This window comes from Myotis yumanensis, unplaced genomic scaffold (genome assembly GCF_028538775.1).
Source record: "Myotis yumanensis isolate MYYU_CA2020_CCGP unplaced genomic scaffold, mMyoYum1.0.hap1 SCAF_17, whole genome shotgun sequence".
Taxonomy (NCBI): domain Eukaryota; kingdom Metazoa; phylum Chordata; class Mammalia; order Chiroptera; family Vespertilionidae; genus Myotis; species Myotis yumanensis.
The window spans coordinates 36,725,959-36,748,557 of NW_027223768.1; the positions used below are offsets into that span (position 1 = coordinate 36,725,959).

At 46.6% G+C, this 22,599-nt stretch overlaps 1 protein-coding gene and 1 pseudogene across 1 annotated transcript in view; both read right to left on the reverse strand.

The window, feature by feature from the left end:
* ATP1A4 (ATPase Na+/K+ transporting subunit alpha 4) overlaps positions 1–22,599 on the reverse strand; it is a 37,474-nt gene that overhangs the window by 10,056 nt on the left and 4,819 nt on the right. Inside the window, exons 5-15 of the mRNA XM_070397495.1 lie at positions 21,433–21,567; positions 21,037–21,154; positions 17,566–17,834; positions 13,495–13,693; positions 13,166–13,275; positions 12,866–13,000; positions 6,912–7,101; positions 6,596–6,768; positions 2,979–3,115; positions 2,193–2,343; positions 1,699–1,867 (exon numbers count right to left, since the gene is read on the reverse strand). Of these exons, the coding sequence (XP_070253596.1) occupies positions 1,699–1,867; positions 2,193–2,343; positions 2,979–3,115; positions 6,596–6,768; positions 6,912–7,101; positions 12,866–13,000; positions 13,166–13,275; positions 13,495–13,693; positions 17,566–17,834; positions 21,037–21,154; positions 21,433–21,567 (1,786 nt within the window). The remainder of the gene's footprint in view (positions 1–1,698; positions 1,868–2,192; positions 2,344–2,978; positions 3,116–6,595; positions 6,769–6,911; positions 7,102–12,865; positions 13,001–13,165; positions 13,276–13,494; positions 13,694–17,565; positions 17,835–21,036; positions 21,155–21,432; positions 21,568–22,599) is intronic.
* On the reverse strand, positions 9,009–9,107 carry LOC138996561 (U6 spliceosomal RNA; annotated as a pseudogene).

The following is a 22,599-nucleotide window of genomic DNA, read 5'->3' on the forward strand; positions in this document are numbered from 1 at the left end:
TGTTCTTGGATTCAACGTGGCTTATTAAGCAGGGTTGGGCCTGGTTAATACGTAGAGGCGCTTGTGAACCCCAATATAAAAGTGGTGAGAAGATTAAGGCCAAAGTTGAAAGAACCTGGGCTTAGGTTCTGATCTCATTTTCTGCCATAACTGGCTTGTGACTTTGGTTGCCCCTCGCCTTCTGCCTTGTAAGATGGTTTGATTTCTTCCCTGATGACCCTTTCAAAAACTGTCATCTCTACCGGGACTCCTGCTTTCTTGTTTTCATTGCACTTAGCGTCCTTTACTCTACAATTTACTGTCTGTCTTGTTCTGCTAGAAATGAAATGACACGAGAACAGGAATGTGAGTCTTCTCTTTCCTCACTGTTGCGTCCCCAGCATCTAGAATAGTACCTGGTACAACTATGGTGGGTGCTCAAAAAAATGTATTGAACTGAATATAAAATATTGGACAATGTCTGGATCACCTGAGGTCTCAATAAAACGATAGCTATTCCTATTATGTGGACTGTCCTATTATGTTAGTTTTAGTAAGATAGCTCCAGGCAGAAAGCAGGAAGCCTGGGAATCAGAATTCTGGAATTCTCATTTACCAGTGGGTATTGTCTTCAGAATTCTCTGGGAAATAGGTAATAAGTTTGGCTCATGCAATCAATTTATAGATCAGGCTCCAATTGATCTTAATATGTCAAAATCATTCATGGAATAGGTCCCTATGAGGCCCTCCTGACATTATGGAGCATGAAGTAGTCCAGGGAGATGGCTATGTCTTGGAATTTATTGTGGACCTGCTTGAATCTCCATGAGAGAAGAAAGAAGATACTACAGCCCGGCTGGCATGGCTCAATGGTTGAGCGTCGACCTATGAATCAGAAGTTCATGGTTCAATTCCTTGTCAGGGCACATGCCTGGGTTTCGGGCTCGATCCCCAGTGTAGGGTGTACAGGATGAAGCCAATCAATGATTCTCTCTTTCATCATTGATGTTTCTCTCTCTCTCTCTCCCTCTCCTTTCCTCTCTGAAATCAATTATATATATGAAATATATATGTATATATGAAAGAAAGAAGATACTACAGTACAGTCCTAATCTTCCTAAATAATCTGGCCTTTCCTCTAATCTAATAAAAAAAAAAGGGGGGCTCCTGCTGTAACCGGTTTGGCTCAGTGGATAGAGCATCAGCCTGTGGACTGAAAGGTCCCAGGTTCGATTCCGGTCAAGGTCATGTACCTTGGTTGTGGGCACATCCCCAATAGGAGGTGTGCAGGAGGCAGCTGATCGATGTTTCTCTCTCATCGATGTTTCTAACTCTCTATCCCTCTCCCTTCCTCTCTGTAAGAAATCAATAAAATATATATTTTAAAATATATATATTTTTAAAAAGGGCTCCTGATTATAATGGTCTATAAGTACCAACTGAATCTAGTTTGCAAAATTTTGTCTTACAGTGATTTTCCCCAGTCTTTTTTTTTTTACAATATACAAATGAAACCTATTACCAGATTGTAGATACAAAATAATTAGCCATTGACATGCAATAAGCATTAATATTTCAAGAAAAATGATTTTAAATATAATAGATTTCCCCCAATCTCTACAGCATCATCCAAGTTGGATGATGGACGATGGGAATGAGAGCACCGCACACCAACTCCCACATGAGTCTGAGGGTCAAGTCCCAACTCTGCTTCCTCACCCTCCTCCACGCCCGTGACGATGGAGGCGAAGTTGTCGTCCAGCAGGATCATGTCGGCTGCCTGCTTAGAGACGTCGGAGCCCGCGATGCCCATGGCGATGCCGATGTCCGCCTTCTTCAGCGCCGGGGAGTCGTTCACCCCGTCGCCCGTCACCGCCACGATGGCGCCCTGGGAGAAGCACAGAGGGAGCGAAAGAATTACTGTCAGATTCAAGACCAGTTCCCCAAATCAGTTTGATTTCATCATCCCCCGTTTCTTGATGTAATCATGCTTGAGGCAGGCCTCGTCGCCCTTCCTTCTCCTGTTCCTCCTAACATATTGAAACTCTCAGGGGGAAAAACCCTCGCAGGGAGCCTGCAAACTGCTGCCCATCTCCGAGGTTCAAGAGGGGATACTCTGGCGTGTCCGCGGGCCCCGCAGGCACTGCTCTGCTTGGTGTCGTGGGCCATGCCACGCTATGTCTGCAGATCCCCCCGCTCCTCTGTCTCCTTACCAGCCTCTGACATCCCTCTACAATGATGAGCTTCTGCTGTGGGGAGGTCCGAGCAAACACAATCTCCGTGTGGTTTTGGAGGATATGGTCAAGCTGTTCTGAGTTCAGATCCTTTAGTTTTGAGCCGTGCACCACAATGGCTTTGGCATCCCTGAGCAAAAAAGAATTTATTTTATTTTTAAATTATGTTTTGCTTTTAATCCTCACTGGAGGATATGGGTTTGTTTGTGTGATTATTTATTTATTACTGATTTTAAAGAGAGGGGAAGGGAGAGAGAGAGAGACATCTGTGTATGAGAGAAACATGGATCGGTTCCCGTACGTGCCCCCAACTGGGAATCGAACCCACAACCTTTCAGTGCTTGGGACGGCGCTCCAACCAACCGAGGCACACCGGCCAGGGTGCAAAAAGAATTTTAAAAGGTCAGTTCAGAGTGCTGAGAATTCACCAGTTGCCCCTTAACCAACTTTTACTATAACCCCCTTGTTTTTCCTTTCAGCCCAGCCTCCTCAGTGGCCCCCAGCCATCCACTGTTCCCAGACGGACACGTGCCGTCCCCTCCCCGCTTTCCCAACCACCCCTCCCCTTTCTCTGTCTCGGTCTTTGTTCCACGTCTTCTGAAACCCACGTGGCCGTTTCCCTATTACACTTAACTTTGCACTATGTAGACCCTGCCCTTCCGACCTGCTGCTGGGCCCTTCAGGAACGGTAGTGAGTGGGATCTGGGTGGGGCAGGCTGGTGAGAGGGGAAGACGTGGCAGATGTGAGTTCTTCAGGAGTCTCACCTGCTATTGACCTGGTCGACAGGGATCTTGAGCCGGTCAGCAATGTCCTCTTCGGTCTCATTACCTTCTGAGATGATGCCCACACCCTTGGCAATGGCCTTGGCTGTGATGGGATGATCCCCCGTCACCATAATCACCTGTGTTGGGAAGGGAGAGCAGAGGAGTGGAACCGTCTTCCGGGAGGTCCTGGGTCCCTCACCGTCCTCTCTGCGAGCTCACGGATCACTGCTTTCAGGAGCTCATTCCCAAGAACGCTCGCGTCAACCCTTGGGGGTGGGCCAGGATCATCAGGTCATACAACGTAAGGCAATTGGGTACTAGGCTTTCTAGGAGGAAGTCAGAGACTGAGGCATATTGCTATATTCAGAATTTCAGTTAATTGCTTCAGAAGCTATTCTGCTTCTTTAAGCTCAAAGACAGAAACCCCTACACATAGAACGAACGGTAATAAAGGAACATCTGGAATATTCCACCTGCCGAGCGAAGTTCCATCAAGGCCCAGGTGCATTCGGAGTCTCACGCCTTCCTCCCTTTTCCCCGCTGCCTCCCCGTGCTCCTAAATTTCAGCCCTTCTTGCATAGCTGTTACCACCCGGGCCCCATTCCTTCCCAAAGGTCAGGGGTCCGTGCTCCGTGCTTCCCTAGCATTCTCTGCTTACCCTGGACGATTGCTCACACGTCTCTCCCCCACGCTGCTTGAGAGCTCTGTGAGGGTGGGGCCGTATCTCTGCCTCCTTGTGAAGTGTCCTGCCTTAGCGCGCTGCCTAACACATAGTAATCCAGCAACGAACAACGATCAAATCAAGCAATGAAGGAATGGCCCTAGCCCAGTGATGGCGAACCTTTTGAGCTCGGCGTGTCAGCATTTTGAAAAACCCTAACTTAACTCTGGTGCCGTGTCACATATAGAAATTTTTTGATATTTGCAACCATAGTAAAACAAAGACTTATATTTCTGATATTTATTTTATATATTTAAATGCCATTTAACAAAGAAAAATCAACCAAAAAAATGAGTTCGGGTGTCACCTCTGACACACGTGTCATAGGTTCGCCATCACTGCCCTAGCCCGTTTGGCTTGGTGGATGATGGAGCATTGGCCTGCGAACTGAAGGGTCCCGGGTTTGATTTCAGTCAACGGCACATGCCCGGTTTGCGGGCTCGATCGCCAGTGGGGGCGTGCAGGAGACAGCCAATCATTGATTCTCATCATTGATGTTTCTATCTCTCGCTCCCTCTTCCTTCCTCTCTGAAATCAATAAAAATATATATTTTAAAAAAAGGGAATGAAGGAATGGCTGCTTCCTGGGCACCAGTGCCCATAGTTCCCTAGAACCCGGGTTTTCAGGCTCCGAGGGAGGAAGAGGGAACACTATCTGACTGTGACTGAACTATCCAACTGCTTCCGGAGCAGAGGTCCTGGAAAAGCCAGGCTATCTACGTTCAGAAAGTGGAGAGAAGCCTTTTAGTTTTCCTTGGAGCCCTCATCGTTCCATACCGGCACCCCGGGCTGGCTGGAAGAAGAGAGTGTGGCTAAGCTGGGATTCCAGAGCCGGAGGAAGGTCACACTGTGAGCTGTTAGCCACACCACTGGTTTCAAGCACCCTGGCTCCCTTGTGGGGACTGGACCCTCACCAGGCTCGGCCTGTGGGGGTGGGATAAGGTGAGGGTCTGGGAGGACCTGCACAGAAGATTAGAAGATTCCAGACGTGTTCAGACTGAGCCCTCAGCGGTGCCTTTTGGGCTTACAGTGCCCTGAGCTTCCCAGTGGCTCATCAATAGTGACCTGAGACCTATAGGCCAGGTGTGGTATCGTCCAGGTACATCCCTGGTCCCTAGCCCAGACTGACATTCAAATGGACGGTTCTGTAGCAGCTCCTGGCAGTACCACCTCCATGCCAGGCACCCCGAGAGCCAGTTCCCAGGACGCAGTTTCACAGCGAGTGGAGATGCGCGCAGACAATAGAAGCGCAGTTCTGCAGAGAATGGCTCCCTTCAAGGTAAAGGGCATCTGGCAGTCTCTGGAATTTGTCAAGTATGAAAAGAATTTCATTGCTAACTTCTTCCTACTGACTGGGCCTCTGATGTCCCCACGCAGTCCTGCAAGCTGCCCTCTTGTACCCGCTTCCCCCGGCTCGCATGCATCTGAGAGGCGCGCTCCAGGGTTGGCAGCGCTGCTGCCGGCCTCACCGCTCTGCTGCAGTCTGTAGAGGAGGCCAGGCTCAGCGCGTGGGCAGAGTCGCTCCACGCTCCCGAGAGCCTCAGGTAGTGGCAAATAGATATTTTTATTTTCGTGGTTTTTTTTTTTTTTTTTATAAATCGGTTATTTCAAAGACCCGAGCTCATGGCTCTACCTGGGAAATACCAGTTCCACAGTCACTTCTTGTAAAACGCTGCTGCCCTGCCGATGTCACCCGCCCTCTTCCAGCAGCCGAGTGCTGTCCATCAGTTCCTCATTGACCCCGTGACAGAGTGGACCCTGAAAGGCTCTTCCCTGTGGGACAACCCCCCATGTGTCCACTACGTGTGGTCATGGCAAGCCTTTCCCTTCCCTGTAAGGCAAGGGAGGATTCAAACTCCCCACCAAGACTGCCAAGTTCCTGTCGGCGTAGGGTCCAGAAGGAGCAAGAAATTACAAGACCTGTGAGCCCGTGTGCAGAGCGAGCCGTGGCCCAGAAAGCAGAGGCCCCTGCCCGCTCTAGGCCAGCCTCATTCTGCCTCGGGCCTTTGTCTCCAGTTCGGGCCTCCCCACCCGTGGGCACAATTGTTACTTCTTGCTGCAGAGATCCACGAACTCCCAGATGAGATGAATTGTAGGCACATCCACCGCGTTATTCCTCACTCTAGCAGCCCACTTCACAGCTCGGAAATGCAAACGAAGCCCCTCTCCACGTGGCTCCCACAATATGCTATGGCAGCGCATAGAACCATTGGGGAATATCAGGATGACCCGGTTGGCCTATGTAGATGGGTTATAATAATGCTGTCTCTACAAAGAACTCGATCACCCCCAGACATCTTTTAGTAATTAGGGGATTCACTCAACATAATTTTCTACACCCATTCCTTGGCTCTCACTCCTCTATGGCCAATCCTTGAACTTAGCTTGGCCCAGGCTGCCTCCAAACCAACTGCCAACAGTCAAGGGTCTAAGGTAAAGCCAGCTCTAACAGATAGCAGCTAGCTCTCCTTAAACACCTTCAATGTGCCCCCTGCCCCCCACTGCAACCTGCCCTCTTCCAAGTCTGGGATCCAGCATATCAGGTAGGAGCACCGTCCTAGGACACTGGTTCTCAAACCTCTCGGCACACTGGACTCTCTGGGCAAGTTTTTTAAAAATGCAGATGCCTGGGTCTCACCCTGAGAGTGTCTAATGTCATGGGTCGGGGATGTGGCCTGGGCATCAGATCTTTAAAGTTCTCTTGAGGATTCTAATGTTCCATGAAAGACAGGAGTCTAACCATAGAGGACATTTAGTCTCTTAAGGAGAAAACATTCTAGGCTGAAGGAAACAGAAACCCATGAGAGCGGTATTATTAAGAACCAACTCTGTGCAAGGCCTTCTACTGCTGTCCCGATCGGGGACAGGTGTGGCTTCTGGGGCGCTGGAGCTTTACCTTGATCCCTGCGCTGCGACACTTGCTCAGTGCATCGGGCACTGCCGCGCGGGGAGGGTCGATCATGGATATCAGCCCCACGAAGCAAAGGTTGGACATGGGGAAGTTGATTTCATCTGTGTTAAACTTGAATCCCTTGGAGAAAGTGTTAGGCAGGTTCAAGTAGCAGAACCCTGGAGAGAGACACAAGGGACCAGTAGTCACTAGCGATGTATGTCCCCATCCCGCTCACCCCAACATCCTAGATTTTGCACCCCATGAATCAGAATCACTTCGATGCCATTCTTGCAAGGGTGCTGTCCCCCAGCCCCCTCACCTAGCACGCGTTCCCCCAGACCTCCCAGTTCCATGTAGGCACTTTGGAAGGCTTCTTTCATGTCACTGTCCAGTGGGTACTCCTGCCCATTCAGAACGTAACTAGAGCAAAACTCCAAGATCCTCTCAGGAGCCCCCTTCATCAGCAGCACGTGGGCCTGGGAACTGTCTTCCCGAAGGTGGATGGACATCTAGGAGAGGAGAGGAAGCACTGGTGGGACAGGAGAGCAGGGTGGGGGCAAAAGAGCAAGAGAAAGGTTTCTGAGGGCAAAACAGACAGGCAACCAGTTTTATATCCTCCGAATGCAGCCCTTCCTCCACCCAGGGCCAGCCCACCCCTCCCCCTGTCCCGGAACCTCCAGCAGGTTTTGTTGGCACAAGGATCTCTGTCTTCTCAGCCCCACTGGAGGCTTAGGGCAGAAGCTGGTGCCTCACTTTCCCTGCTTCCTCTCTGCCTGGAGGGCTGGAGAGAAGTGGTGGGCTGGCCAGAGCGGGCAGGAGAGAAAGCTTAGGGCCCAAAGACTTGTGTCCTGAGCTGGCTGGATGCCTCATGGCCTCAGGTCAACCCATTTGACTTCTCAAAACCTTAGTGTTTTTTGATAAAATGCAAAAGGATCGGCAGTGCCTACTTCACTGAGTTTGTATGATAGTTAATATTTGCAAAAAAAACCTTTAAAAACTCTGAAACACAATTCAAAAATAGGTTACTCATTCTAGTCCCCTCTCCACTCTCTCCTAAAATCATGAGAAAGTCCCCTGAGAGGGGCTGGATGGTGTGGGTGGGCCGTGGGGGGTGAGGGTCAGGGTCAGTATGGCTAGTGGGGGGAGAGAAGGGCATATTCATGAAGGAAACCAGAGGAACAACACACAAGGAGGAGAGAGAAATCAGGTCAACTTTGGTTTTGCATTTTCCCTTGATCTCTGATCTGTGCAAAGGAACTCTCTGTGGGGTTCCTGTTAGGATCCACAGGAAATTCCTGCTACACAGCCTGTTGGGTAGCAAAATTAGCACATGGATAGGACATGAGCTGGTGCAGAGAGGCCAGGCTGCACTGCCCAAAGGGTAAGCGAGGGGGAAGCCTGCGTGTGCAGCCTGGGCAAAGTCGGTCCATTGGAACTTTCAAAAAACCGGTTCGGTGATACTGAGAATACGCTTGAGCAGTTGAGAGGAAACACCTTGCCTTATTTAAGCAGAAGCTGCAAACGTTTAAAAAGCTTAACGTTCTGAGTGCTGAATACATCTGTGCAGGCTATTTATTGGAGATGAGTGGGGGTGACAGCAAGGCCTACGGTAGCTGTTAACTTGGTCACAGAAAAATCACATCTTGATAGAAATTGCAGATGAAAATATGGGAAAAATAATCTGGAAATATGAGAACAGAGAACCTTTTTTCTTTCATTTCTATCTCAGGGAGGGAAAGGGACCGCAGGCTAAGAAATACCTTGCACACTGGGGCCTCCAACTACCCCACGAGCAAGCTAGCGAAGGCAGCTGTCTGCAGGGAGTGAACGTAGCCAGAGAGCTTTCCTGGTACCTCCGGCAAGCAGGCCCCTGCAAAGCGCGCCAGAGCTGTGTGCTGGCGGCTGGCTGAGCACACGGGCACATCACGGGGGAGGGTTTTGCTGTTTGATATTCAATAGCTCAGAGAAAGCACTAACGTAGTCATTTTGGGTAGCGCTGCTATTTCATTGGACATTCCAACAAATGTGGCTGTGTTTTGCTTTTATTCTGAACCATACAGAGGGAGAGGCACCCAATTCTTTCTGGTCAAAGGCTTTAATCAGGCCTGTCTAGCACAGAATTCCTGTCTGGTTAGTGAGGCCACTAAATGTCAGACAAAAGTGGAAATAAGTTTGCAGTTTGAGCCTAAAAGACGTATCTGATTACACCGACTAAAAGCCCGTTGAGACAAAAAGTGATGGATCTAGTTCTTTAACTCTTACTTGTTCGGTGTTCATTGTGAAAATATTGATAATTGGGCTTTTAGAATCTATCTAGCTTTTGTTATTTTATTATTTTCGGTTATGAATTTTTTTAATGAATATTCTTTGTGATGAAAACCTTTAAGAACTACCCTCTTAAGCAAGTTTCACATATAAAAATACGGAATGATGAACTAATCTGCATGTTATCGGGACCACAATAATCTTCTCTGTATTGTTCCAATTTTAGTATATGTTCTCTGGGCGCCAGCACTATTCCATGTGTTTTATTATTATTATTATTATTATTATTTTATTATTTTTAAAAAAATATATTTTATTGATTTTTTACAGAGAGGAAGGAAGAGAGATAGAGAGTTAGAAACATCGATCAGTTGCCTCCTGCACATCTCCTACTGGGGATGTGCCCACAACCCAGGTACATGCCCTTGACTGGAATCGAACCTGGGACCTTTCAGTCCGCAGGCCGACGCTCTATCCACCGAGCCAAACCAGTTTTGGCGGTGTTTTTTTTTTTTTAAGAAAATATTTTCTTGGGAGAGGTGAGCAAACATATTAAGAACAGTATGCCATATATGCCAGGTCCCTTGAAACAGCAAGGATGGACCGGCTCCCGGCACCAGCCGGCTCCCACCCGTGCACCAGGCCTCTATCCTATATAGTAAAAGGGTAATATGCAAACTGACCCTAACAGCAGAAAGGCTGGGAATGACTGGTCACTATGACACACACTGACCACTAGGGGGCAGATGCTCAATGCAGGAGCTGCCCTCTGGTGGTCAGTGCGCTCTCACAGCGGGGAGCTCTGTTCAGCCACAAGCTAGGCTTATGGCTGCCAGTACAGCAGTGGTGGTGGGAGCCTCTCCTGCCTCCTCAGCAGCACTAAGGATGTCTGACTGCAGCTTAGGTCTGCTCCCTGTTGGCAAGTGGACATCCCTCGAGGGCTGCCGGGCTGCCAGAGGGATGTCTGATTGCCATCTTAGGCCCAATCCCCCGGGGAGCAGGCCTAAGCCAGCAAGTGGTCACCCCTGAGGGTCCCAGACTGTAAGAGGGCACAGGCTGGGCTGAGGGACCCCGTACCCCCGAGTGCACAATTTTTGTGCACTGGGCCTCTAGTTTACTATAATAGTAGAGGTGAAGAGAGAATAGTCAGGTCCTTAAATCTTCAGTGAATGAAGAAATTGGAAGATGCAGGATGCCTGAAGTAAAGAGTAATTTGTAGTACAGTCCTATGACATGTTCTTTCAAGACACTTTATGTGCTTTGTTATTGTTTGTTGTTTTGTGTTGTTTTAGGGACAGAGATTGAGAGGTTAAAGAAGGAAGGTTAATTATCAGGAAGCCACAGTGAAGAGTAAAGAGGGCATTTAATCTATCTCACTTCCAGCAGTGTAGAGAAAAAACATTTGAGGGCAATGCTGGCATACCAAGAACATAAACCCATCCTGCTACTATGGGCTTCAAAGATCTCTACACTTTATTCCACGACCTTCTCAGTGGTGTATTAATACCCAATGAATAATGATTTGTGAGAGTTACTTGAGATAATGTATATAAAAGTCTTATCACATTGTTATGGTCATCATTAGAATGTAAAAAGGAGTGAAAGGAGTTTTTAGGGGTGAAATAGGCAGGTTTAAGAAATTTAAAAAATCCAGGGGTCCATGGAAGAAGCACAGGGCTACAGAGCTACAAAAGGGTATATTTCCATAATATAATGGAGCTGGGAGTGGCAGCAGTCACACTTCCATAAGACAAGGGAGCTGGGAGTGGCAAAAGGTACACATTTACAGAATAAAGGGAAGGAAGTCCCTCATTCAAAGAGGGAGGAAGAAAGCCCAGAGGGAATGGGAAAAAAAAAAAAAATATTTTCTTATGATTTAAAAATGTTTATACACGAATTTCTGCTCTTATTTTTATCATTTAAAAAATATTATTTGGGCCGAAACCGGTTTGGCTCAGTGGATAGAGCGTCGGCCTGTGGACTGAAAGGTCCCGGGTTCGATTCCGGCCAAGGGCATGTACCTGGGTTGCGGGCGCATCCCCAGTGGGAGATGTGCAGGAGGCAGCTGATCGATGTTTCTCTCTCATCGATGTTTCTGGCTCTCTATTTCTCTCTCCCTTCCTCTCTGTAAAAAATCAATAAAATATATATTAAAAAAAATATATTATTTGGTATTAGTTTCAAGTATACAGCAGAGTGGTTAGACGATCCTATAATCTTTTAAAAATATATATATTTTATTGATTTCAGAGAGGAGGAGAAAGGGAGAGAGAGGAAGAAACATCAATGATGAGAGAGAATCACTGACTGGCTGCCTCCTGCACACCACACGCTGGGGATCGAGCCCACAACCTGGGCATGTGCCCCGACCAGGAATCGAACCGTGACTGCCTGGTTCATAGGTTGATGCTCAACCATTGAGCGAGGCCGGCCGAGCAATCCTATACTTAACACAGTGTTCTCCCCAATAAGTCTAGTACCCACCTGGCACCATACATAGTTATTAAAATATTATTGATTATATTCCCTGTGCTTTGAGTATTTTGTAACTCTCAATGTACTTCTTAATCCTTCACCTTTTTCACTCAGCCCTCTAAATCTCCTCTCCTCTGGTAACCATCAGTCTGTTTCAATTTTGTTTATTTTATTCGTTAGATTCCAAATATAAGTGAAATCATATGGTATTTGTTTTTCTCTGACTGACTTATTTCCCTTAGCATAGTACCCTCTAGGTCAGTGATGGCAAACCTTTTGAGCTCGGCATGTCAGCATTTTGAAAAACCCTAACTTAACTCTGGTGCTGTGTCACATATAGAAATTTTTTGATATTTGCAACCATAGTAAAACAAAGACTTATATTTTTGATATTTATTTTATATATTTAAATGCCATTTAACAAAGAAAAATCAACCAAAAAAATGAGTTCGTGTGTCACCTCTGACACGTGTGTCATAGGTTCGCCATCACTGCTCTAGGTCCATCCATGCTGTCACACGTGGTAAGACTTCATTCTTTTTGGGGGGCCAGGTAACATTCCATTATCTATATGTACCACCACATTTTCTTAAACCACAATGTTTTTATCCAGTCGTCCATTAATGGGCACTTGGGTTGCTTTCATATCTTGGCTATTGACGATTACGTGCACTTTAAGACACAAATACAGCACTGGCTTCGGGAGTCTCCTTTTTGTTCTGTTACCGCACCCGAATGCCTGACCTTTACAGTCGTGCGTGAACTTAGAGAACCCCACTCTCCTGAGCAGATCACAATTGTCCCACAGAACTCAAACCTTAGCTGGTAGAGTTCCCGTCCTGGCAATGCCACCACTCCCAACCTTCCAGACTTCAAAGTGTGCCAGGATTCCAACGTGGGGAAGAAATACGGGTTTCCCTGTCCTCTCATGGAGTGTGTGGTTAATGCCACCAGTGCCCCTCACTTGGCACTTCTCCTCCCTTGCCACTCCTCCCTGGATAGCGGACAAATTGCTCCTGGGAAATGAAACTCACAAACACGCTGGAGACCCCTGATGGCTTACCCGCTTACCCGATGCAGCCACTAGAACTGTGGGCATGGAATGAAAAAAATAAAAAGGTGACTAATGAAATCTGGCGCCTCTGGGGAGTTTCTGGTACACCCAGCCTATTCTGCTGGCCAGCAGGGCAGCAGTAGTCAGAGAGATGCCTCCTGACAGCTGCAGGGACTGTCACGTGACTCCCCCCACCCCCTCCCGCCTCCAGCCTCAAGAGAGCCTTTGATGACTCACTCTTTTCACAGGGAGTGGGGTCTCCAACTCTGCTTAGGGCTCAGCACCTCTCCCTTTTATCGCCTGCTGCTCCCTTCACCTGCTTGTTACCTTTCCTTGAGGTGAGCCTTCTTCCTAGTTGGGATGCTGGCTGTCCGCCCTCTCTATCCTACTGCTCAGAGGTGAGGCGGAAGACAAAACTCGTTTCCCCCCAAAATATGCCCCCCTCGCCAATCATTCTCCTACTTTCGTGGGTTCTGTACCTGGTACTTGTTGGTAGAATTAAAGGGGATCTCTGCCACCTTGGGGCTTTTCTCTCTCATCTCCTTCACGGAGCTGTAGGACTGCTCGATGAACTTGAGGAGGGCCGACTCAGAAGCGTCCCCTGCTGTGGTCCGCTGTCAGAAGGGGGTTTCTATATAAGCCCCGGGGACAAGGAGAGGGGCCGGTGGGGAGGGGGTGCCTGGGGAAATCACTGAGGACCAGGAAAGAGATCTTTTGGGGGGAGAGGGTGGGTTATACCCTGGACACTAAGGTACCCTCCACCCGCTGGGGCCTGACACCTTAGCTATCGGAACGTCCTCCTGATTAGCCTTAAAGTCAGCCCGGTTGCAGAGGCCAGCGATTTGGGCCAGGATAGGCCAGGTATCAGAGCTCTTGTCAAATGTATGTGCTGGGGAGAAAGAACAGACGTGAGTAAGGGAGAGGGGAGTTTAAATTTCCATCCTGTCTGTACCCCACAACTTCACAGAGACATCTTTCATCCGCGCCTTCCTTCTCTCACTCGCCTTCCAGCTGTCTTCTCTTTGTCGGAACTCACCATTCCCTCTCAGCTCACTCATCACATTCCCCCCAACCCTTTCACTCTTGGCCCACCGATGCCACTAGTCACCAAGCCGTTCTTCACTCGTGTCGGACTCATAGACGGTCTTATCGAACCACAAGTGGGCGACGGTCATACGGTTCTGGGTGAGGGTGCCCGTCTTGTCAGAGCAGATGGTGGAGGTGGAGCCCAGGGTCTCCACCGCCTCCAGGTTCTTCACCAGGCAGTTCTTCTTCGCCATGCGCTGGGCTGTCAGGGTCAGACACACCTAAGGCCATGAAAAGTCAAGAGAACAAGTGGAGAGGAGATATTGGCTACTCACACCACATCATGTTTTGGAAATCTGATTTGTTTTTCGCTAATTTAATTTTTTGTACTAATTTCCTATCTAGTTAAAAAAACAAACAAACAAAAACCCTCCATCTATGGCTACAGGAAAGGAAATTAGGAAAGTGATTTTGGTTTGGGCTTCAAGGCAGAGTTTTAAAACCAGAGTGTATTCCTTTACCAGGCATTCTAGAGAAGGATGATCTGATTTTCCCTGATATATCCCACTCCCCCATGATCCTTTCATCTTTCTACCCAGCAGCCTCTTTTTCATTCAAGTTCAGGCCACACCTCTTTTTCAAGTTTATTCTTTCCAAGGCCCACATTAGCTAATCTTTTATTGTGGAATAAGATGCTATGTATGGAATGTGTGTGTATGGGTGTACCAATTTATTTTTTTTTAAAAAAATGGGAAAATGATGAAATTGAGAAATATTGCAGCACTAAAAAGAATTTTTTTTTGTTAATCTTCACCTGATATTTTTTCCATTGAATTTTAGAGCTCCCCTCCACCAGGTTCCCACCCTACCCTCTGCCCTTACCGCCCCCCCCCACTGTCTTCATCCATAGGTGTACGATTTTTGTCCAGTCTCTTCCCGCACCCCCACACCCCTTTACCCCCCGAGAATAGTCAGTCCTCTCCCTTTCTATGCCCCTGATTCTATTATATTCACCAGTTTATTCTGTTCATTAGATTATTCACTTGATTTTTAGATTCACTTGTTGATAGATGTGTATTTGTTCATAATTTGTATCTTTACCTTTTTCTTCTTCTTCCTCTTCTTAAAGGATACCTTTCAGCATTTCATATAATACTGGTTTGGTGGTGATGAACTCCTTTAGCTTTTTCTTATCTGTGAAGCTCTTTATCTGGCCTTCAATTCTGAATGATAGCTTTGCTGGGTAAAGTAATCTTGGTTATAGGTTCTTGGTATTCATCACTTTGAATATTTCTTGCCATTCCCTTCTGGCCTGCAAAGTTTCTGTTGAGAAATCAGCTGACAGTCGTATGGGTACTCCCTTGTAGGTAACTGATTTTCTTTCTCTTGCTGCTTTTAAGATTCTCTCTTTGTCTTTTGCTCTTGGCATTTTAATTATGATGTGTCTTGGTGTGGTCCTCTTTGGATTCCTTTTGTTTGGGGTTCTCTGTGCTTCCTGGACTTGTAAGTCTATTTCTTTCACCATGTAGGGGAAGTTTTCTGCCATTATTTCTTCCAATAGGTTTTCAATATCTTGCTCTCTCTCTTCATCTGGCACCCCATAATTCGGATGTGGGTACACTTGAAGTTGTCCCAGAGGCTCCTTACACTATCTTCATACTTTTGGATTCTTTTTTCTTTTTGTTTTTCTGGTTGGGTGATTTTTGCTTCTTCATATTTCAAATCTTTGAATTGATTTTTGTGATCCTCTAGTCTGCTGTTGGAAGTCTGTATAATATTCTTTATTTCAGTAAGTGTATGCTTAATTTCTAGTTGGTCCTTGTTCATATCCTCAAGGGTCTTACTAGATTTCTTGAGGGTCTCACTAAGTTTATCAGCGGTTTCTAGAGAATTCTTGAATAACCTTATAAACGTGGTTTTCAACTCTATATCCAGTAGTTTGCTTTCCTCCATTTCTGTCATTTGTGACCTGCTTCTTTGTCTCCACATTTTTTATGCTTCCCTGTGTTGATAGAGTGGCTTTGTGTGCTAGGTGTCCTATAGGGCCCAGTGACTCAGCCTCCCCAATTACCTGAGGTGGACACTCTTGGTGCACCCATTTGTGGGCTTTTGTGCACAGTCTTGTTGTAGTTAAGCCTTGATTGTTATAGGTATCACTGGGAGGAATTGACCTCCAGGCCAATTGGCTGTGCAAATCAGCTGTATCTACAGTGGGAGAACTTCTGTGCTGGAGACACCCTTCTGGGGCAAGACTTGTTTCAGTGGGGCTTTGGTGCTCACTGAGTCTGCCCCCTGAGTGTGTCCCTTATTGATCTGAGGAGTTGTAATCTGGATGGTCCCATTCTGACCACTGGGTACACTGGCTGTTGGATCTCTAAGGAGGTGCTAATTTATTTATTTTTTAAAAATATTTTATTGATTTTTCACAGAGAGAAAGGGAGAGAGAGAGTTAGAAACATCGATGAGAGAGAAACATCGATCAGCTGCCTCCTACACATCTCCTCCTGGGGATCTGGCCACAACCCAAGTACATGCCCCTGACCGGAATCAAACCTGGGACCTTTCAGTCCACAGGCCGACGCTCTATCCACTGAGTCAAACCGGTTTCGGCAGGAGGTGCTAATTTAGCCTCTGCCTGAGGCTACCCAGCAGGAGCTATGGAGAGATCTGCAGATTCCTCTTCTTTGTTTGGGATTTGGAGGTGCCCAGATGAGGCCCAGCTGTGAAGCAATGCAAGCTGCTGTGGGGCCTTGGGCCTTCTTTTGGAAGTTCTGGGTCTCTCTGACCCAGCTGCAGTTTGTTAGGTAATTTTCATGTTGCAAAGGGCCAGGTCATTCATATGCAAAAGCCTCTGCACACAGCTTGGGTGGGGCGGGGTCTCAGGGAATCAACAGGGCGGAGCAAACAGCTATGGCAGATCCTCAGTCCTACCCTAAGAGGCCCTGCATCTCAGTGTCCCAGTAATAGCTGCAAGCACCTCTGAGAGAAAGTCGCCCTCGAGTTCCGACCCATGCCAGACAGTCCAGTCTCTCCCCGTATGAGTCTCGTTCCCCAGAGACTTGCCTGGAACTGGAGTTCAGAGCAGTTGGGAGCTTGAGACTCCCTCCTGATTGAAAAAGACAACCGTGTCCTCAGTTGCCAGCCCTTTCCACGTGCGCCTCCATACCTCTGCACTTTACTTCCGCACCTCCTCTGAGTCTCAGTGTGCTTTTCTCTTTCCTTCTAATTGTAGAATTTCCACTCAGCCAGCCTTCCTGTGGTTCTAGATGATGTCCGTTTTGTTTTTTAGTTGTATTTTTGAAGTGGTTGTGCGAGGCAGCAATTTCCGGTGTTTACCTATGCTGCCATCTTGGTTTCTTCCTAGTCCCAATGTTTTTGTGCTAGTCCAACCACACCCTGAGTAGTACACTCATTTTTATTTTAGTAAGATAAAGCATACCCTAAACAAGTGATCAACAAGACCAGGGTCCCAAAGACCGTGTCATATGGCTAAGGGAAACGGGATTATTATTTCACCGCCTACCTGGAGAGTTTGAGGGAACATAATGGTTACTGTCAAAAATCTAAAGGGTGGTTTGTAGGAGAGAGAGGATTGACTTATTTTGTATTTCATCAGCTGGGAAAACTGAGACCAAACACAGTTCTGTTCAACACAATGCAATCAAAGTAGAGCAGCCCAACAATGAAATGAACAAAGAATAAAAAGGGGTGGGCTTCCCATGACTAGAAATGACCATCATCTCCCAAGGACTTTGTGCAAGATAGTCAGCATTGACTGGAAAGTTGAATTTATATGGGCTTTGGAATCCTCTCCAATAAGATTCCACGATTCTAAATTAATCTCCCTTTATTAACTGAGGAATAGATTGAGGCCTGGAAGTGAGTGATTTGGACAAGTTCCCCAGCCAGGACTGGAATTCACTCCACGAGATGTATAATCTAATGTTTTCTGCAATGCAACTCACTTCCTTTCTCATTGAGAAGAAAAGAATGCACCAGAAAATATGGTGAGGGCAAATAAAAGTAATTTGGAAGCTAAATGATTTGACATCTGTATATACGTCAGGGGTACGCTGTACTTGAGAGGTTAGACAATGAAAGAGATACTAGTGGTTTGTCTGCCCTGAGGCCACCCTCTACCCGAGCTACTCACAGTGACAGTGGCCAGCAGCCCCTCAGGGACATTGGCCACAATGATGCCAATAAGGAAAATGACAGCCTCCAGCCAGCCATAGCCCAAGAAAATGGAGAGCGCGAAGAAAGCGACACCAAGGAAGACGGCCAGTGAGGTGATCATCTGAATAAAGTGTTCAATCTCTATAGCAATGGGGGTCTTGCCAACTCTCAGGCTTGAGGCCAGGGTGGCAATGCGGCCCATCATTGTGGCGTCTCCTGTGGAAACCACGATGCCCCGGGCTGTGCCTGTGGATGAAGCGGGGAGTCTCAGTTGGGAAGGATATTAGATTTGGTTAATACAAAAGCTGGCAGTGGTCAAACACAAGGTGGAAACTCCAGAACCACTGAGAAGTCATCATGTTCTATTCTCCTCATATTTAGCTTCTACAAATAAGGGTCTCCTAATCTAATATATATATATTAATTCCTTTAATGATAGGAATTTCAGCCATTGTGGTAAAGCAGGAAGAATTGTTTTGAGTTAAGAACCTTGCAGGCCCCTCACTTGAAGCCATGCAGGGGAGTGGTCTGCAGCAGGTGTGAGATTTCACAGAGATACCCAATCTTATTGCCTGATTGTCTTCACTGTCAGGAAGGTCTACATTACACTTAATTTAAATGTCTTCTATTGTCTATATGTTTCTTAGTATGCCCTCAGTAACTGAAAGTTTCCAGATCCCCAGAAATAGCGGTCACTCATCTGCTAGAGTCCTATCTTTGTTCCAGTATTTTCTTATCTTCTGACCCATTGATTCTCAATTGGGGGCCATTTGTCCCTCAGAAGACATTCGACAATGTCTAGAGACAATGTCACAACTGAGTGGGAGGGCGTTGCTACCGGCATCTCGTGGGTAGAGGGCAAGGGTGCTGCTAACCATCCTGCTATCCCAGGACAGGCCTCTTCTCCCCATACAGTGAATTATTCCGCCCAAACGTCAATCGTGTTGAGGTGAGGAGCCCCCCCCCCCCCCCCCCCCCCCCCGCTCTGACCTGAGCCCCCTCCCTGCTTTGCTGGCTGGAGCCAGCCTGACCCCTGCTGGGTAGGATAGGCCATCGCAGCTAGGCTTCTGTGCTCTTCCCTCCGCCAGCACTGCCCCAATCAGAAGGGGAGCTGGGACGTCATGTTTGGCTTTACACACACCTGCTGCAGACCACTCCCCTGCATGGCTTGAAGTGAGGGGCCTGCAAGGTTCTTAACTCAAAACAATTCTTCCTGCTTTACCACAATGGCTGAAATTCCTACCATTAAAGTCACAGCTAGAACTGTCCAGAAAAGCAACATATTATGGAAATAGTACTTGTTTTAGAATCAGAAAGACTCAGGGACGAAATTTCAACTTCCTAATGTTCCCGCTGTGTGCCCTGGGGCAAGTTACTTAGATGCTGTGAGATGCAGGTTTCCTCGCCTTTAAGATGGGATGGAAGCACCTACAAAGCTGTGAGGAATAAATGTTTCTAAAAGAGCCTAGAAGAGGGTTGGGTACATAGTAGGCACTCGAATATTAGTTTAATCCCTTTCTTCATTTAGATGAATTCGGGGTCTCTAGAAGGGCAGACATAAAGTCACATGTGTAATTAGCAGGGGCAGCTCTAATCTGGCCGCTCCCACGACATCTGTCATATATTTCCAAAGTCCCGTCAGCTGGATGAGTCTCAGAACAGGGTCCTGTTCAGACAGCAGACAGGTCAGGTCAGTGTTAGGTGCAGGTTCTGGAAAGTTCCCAGTCAGAGGTACTCTCCACATGCGTTTCAGACTGGTTGCCAGAGGCATTCATTGAGCTTTGTGACAGGAAAATACTAAAATAATTGAGAGGTGCTCAAAGGGTTTATATTTTTGGGGGGAATAGAGCAGGGTGTCACCTATATCTCTTTCACCTATATCTATAGGCTAGTTCAGAGTTTAGTCTAGTTCTTCATTTTCATTCCTTGTGCTATGGTTTGTTCCCCCATGCTTGGAGAGAACGGGTTTAATAACTAATCTCACTGTGTCTAGAGACAGGGTGGGTTGATGGCAACCGTAGGGAAGGGTAACAAGGTCAAGCCTTCTATATCCCATTGTAGCCTTCTATATAATGCCAGAGCTACAGCTTGGGCCTCCATGCAGATGCATGAGAACCCAAAGAGCGATCTCTGTACAAGCAGCCCTGTCAGAGTCCACAGAGATGAAAGCAGAGGGGCAAAGGTCCGGGGTCAAGGTTAAAGCTATGCTACTAGTGTGCAGATTGCACAGAAACCCCTCAACTGAACAGTCAAGAGCTCCTTCAACCGAGCTCCAGCCTCTTGGCCACATCTTGGATCCCTCTGGTCTCCTCCTAGAGCTCCTCTATTCTAGCCAGATGCTCGTTTCTCAGGAGGAATGCCACCACCCACTTCCCCTCTTATCTGATGCATATACTTTGCTGATGAAAAATTTACTTTGGAAGGAGAAATTTGACGAAATTTCTTCCTAAAATTTGTGGGGAATGCTAACTTGCATCTCTGTGTTCAATCAAATTTTTTAAAAATTCATTTTGATCTATTTTTTTACTTTCCAGTTGAATTTTTTTTGCCTTAAGGTTACTTTATCTTATAAGTTAATTCCAAATAAACTAACTTTATTACCAGATAGGTCATTAGCAAGCTTTATTCCCAAGGAGGGTCTGGAACTTGCTTTAGAATCCTTGACCCTCTCTTTTCTGTTGAGTTGCGCTGTTGGGTACTGCATTTACTTTCTTTAAACCTTAGTCTTTCATGTGTAAAATAGGGATAATGTCTATTCTATAGTATTCTGAGAATCAGAGTTATCTGTAGCACTTGACACATACTAAGCATTCCATTGATAAAAATAGCTATTTCTTAGATACCCAAGCATTGATTCTTCAGTATGAATAATGACTTTAAAGTGTGTCCATTGAGTCATGCAGACCTCCTTAAGGGGAAAAGGTGAAGTTGACATCATAGTATTGAGTCCATTGTTACCACTTTGGCCAGAGATACTAGGAGCAAAGCTGAAGTGTGAATGGAACCTCTGGGAACTCAAATTTCCAATGCCCATATCCTCTTTCTGAATAGTAAGAAGATAGGGCTTACCTCAGGAGAAGAATTACCTAGGACGGGTGAATTATTTTCCTCCTTTCTGTGCTATTTCCAGTTCACAGAACATAGTCTATTCACCACCTAGAATAATCATAGGCCGCTTACAATGTGTTAGGTCTTGTGTGAAGCATTTTATGTATTATTCCTTTAATCCACATAAAAATCTACAGGGTAGCGACTTTTAGCATCATCATTGTACAAATGTGAAGGTGATGGCTTTGACCTTTTACCAAGGTCACACAGCTCATGAATAATGGAGAGCCTAGACTACTTGCCATCTGTTACCTACCCTACTACCTTTAGAAGATAGAGACTTCCTGAATTCTTTCAATCTCTGCTTTTGAATCGAGGATACTTATAATGCAATATTCACCTTCCACACAGTTGGTGGAGAAGAAGCACATGTTTCTGGTCTCCAGAGGGTTCTCATGGGTGAAATCAGGGGAGCGGGTTTGGGGATTTGACTCTCCCGTCAAGGATGAGTTGTCCACCTGAGATGGGAAGGAGTCATAAGGTGAGCACGAGGAAAAAAGATTTATTTATAAAGATGACACAGCTATATCTGCCACCAACTCATCATTATTGATGTGCAGAGAGAAACACAAATTTACACATCAGCACCTTCTTGTCTCTAACCTCAAATCTGCACTTTGTAACTTCTCAAGGTTCTGAATAATAAGATTGTACTTTCTTTCACTGAGCCCAGGTCACCGCAGTGCCTCAAGGCCATGCTTGGCTCTCCCTCCCCTAGCTTCCCACATCGCCTCACCTTACATCCCTGTGCAGAGATGAGCCGGATGTCAGCGGGGATTCGGTCTCCACCCTTCACTTCTACCAGGTCTCCCACCACCACATTTTCTACATTAATCTGCATCTTCTCTCCATCTCGAATTACTAGAGCTTGCTGTGGGAAGATAGTACAGGGTCGGAAAGCTTTCTGCTCCCCTAATCCTGCTCTTGGCCTCCAACCTTCTGTTCCCGGTCTCCTTCCTTCTGGCTCCCCTTTCTCATACTGTCACTCACCACATCATCTTTACATTTTTATTACTAAATGTATTGGTGTAACATTGGACCCTGACCAGGTTGCTCAGTTGGTTAGAGTGTTGTCCCAATGTGCCAGGGTTGTGGCCCATACAAGAACCAATCAATGAACAAATAAACAAGTGGAGTAACAAATCCATGTCTGTCTCTTCTCTCTCTTTCTGTCTTTTTCTCAAATTATCAATAAAAAAAATTGTTAAAAAGAAAAAATAACTGTATTGGGGTAACATTGGTCAATAGTATTACATAATTTTCAGGTGTACAGGATTATAATTCCTGAAGGGCTCTTGGTAGATTGCAAATTTGTACCATTGCTCTTTGCAGGGCTCCTTGCAATGTGACTTTGATGCTTCTCCCACTAAGAGATGGGGTCTATCTCTACAAACCTACACTTGGGCTTGGCTATAGTTTGCTTTGTCCCATTGGACATTGGCAATTGCAATGCAAGGGTAGGCTTACAAGTGCTTGTACACTGGGGCTTGCCCTGCTGTCACTGGGAATCCCTTTGCCGCCATCCTGAGCAAGCCCAAGCTAGACTCCTGGAGGAAGAGACATCATAAGGAAAACGGCCCTAACTGGCCCCAGTAATCTCAGTTGAGAGCTCAAATTTGTGAATAAGCAAATTTGTCATCTTATACCATCCAGTATCAGCTACATTCAACTCAGATCAGAACAGCCAAGCCATAGAACTGTGAGAAATAATATGTTTGTTGTTTTGAGCCACTGAGTCTTGGAGTGGTTTGTTAGGTGGCAAAAGCTAACTGGTAGTTTCCCAACTCCTAGCTCATTCTACTGAAACATGTCCCCAGAATTCTTACCGAAGGAAGGACTTATGTTATGCTCACACCAAAGAGAGATAATGACCCTGGGCTACAGTGCTAGAACACTAGCCTGC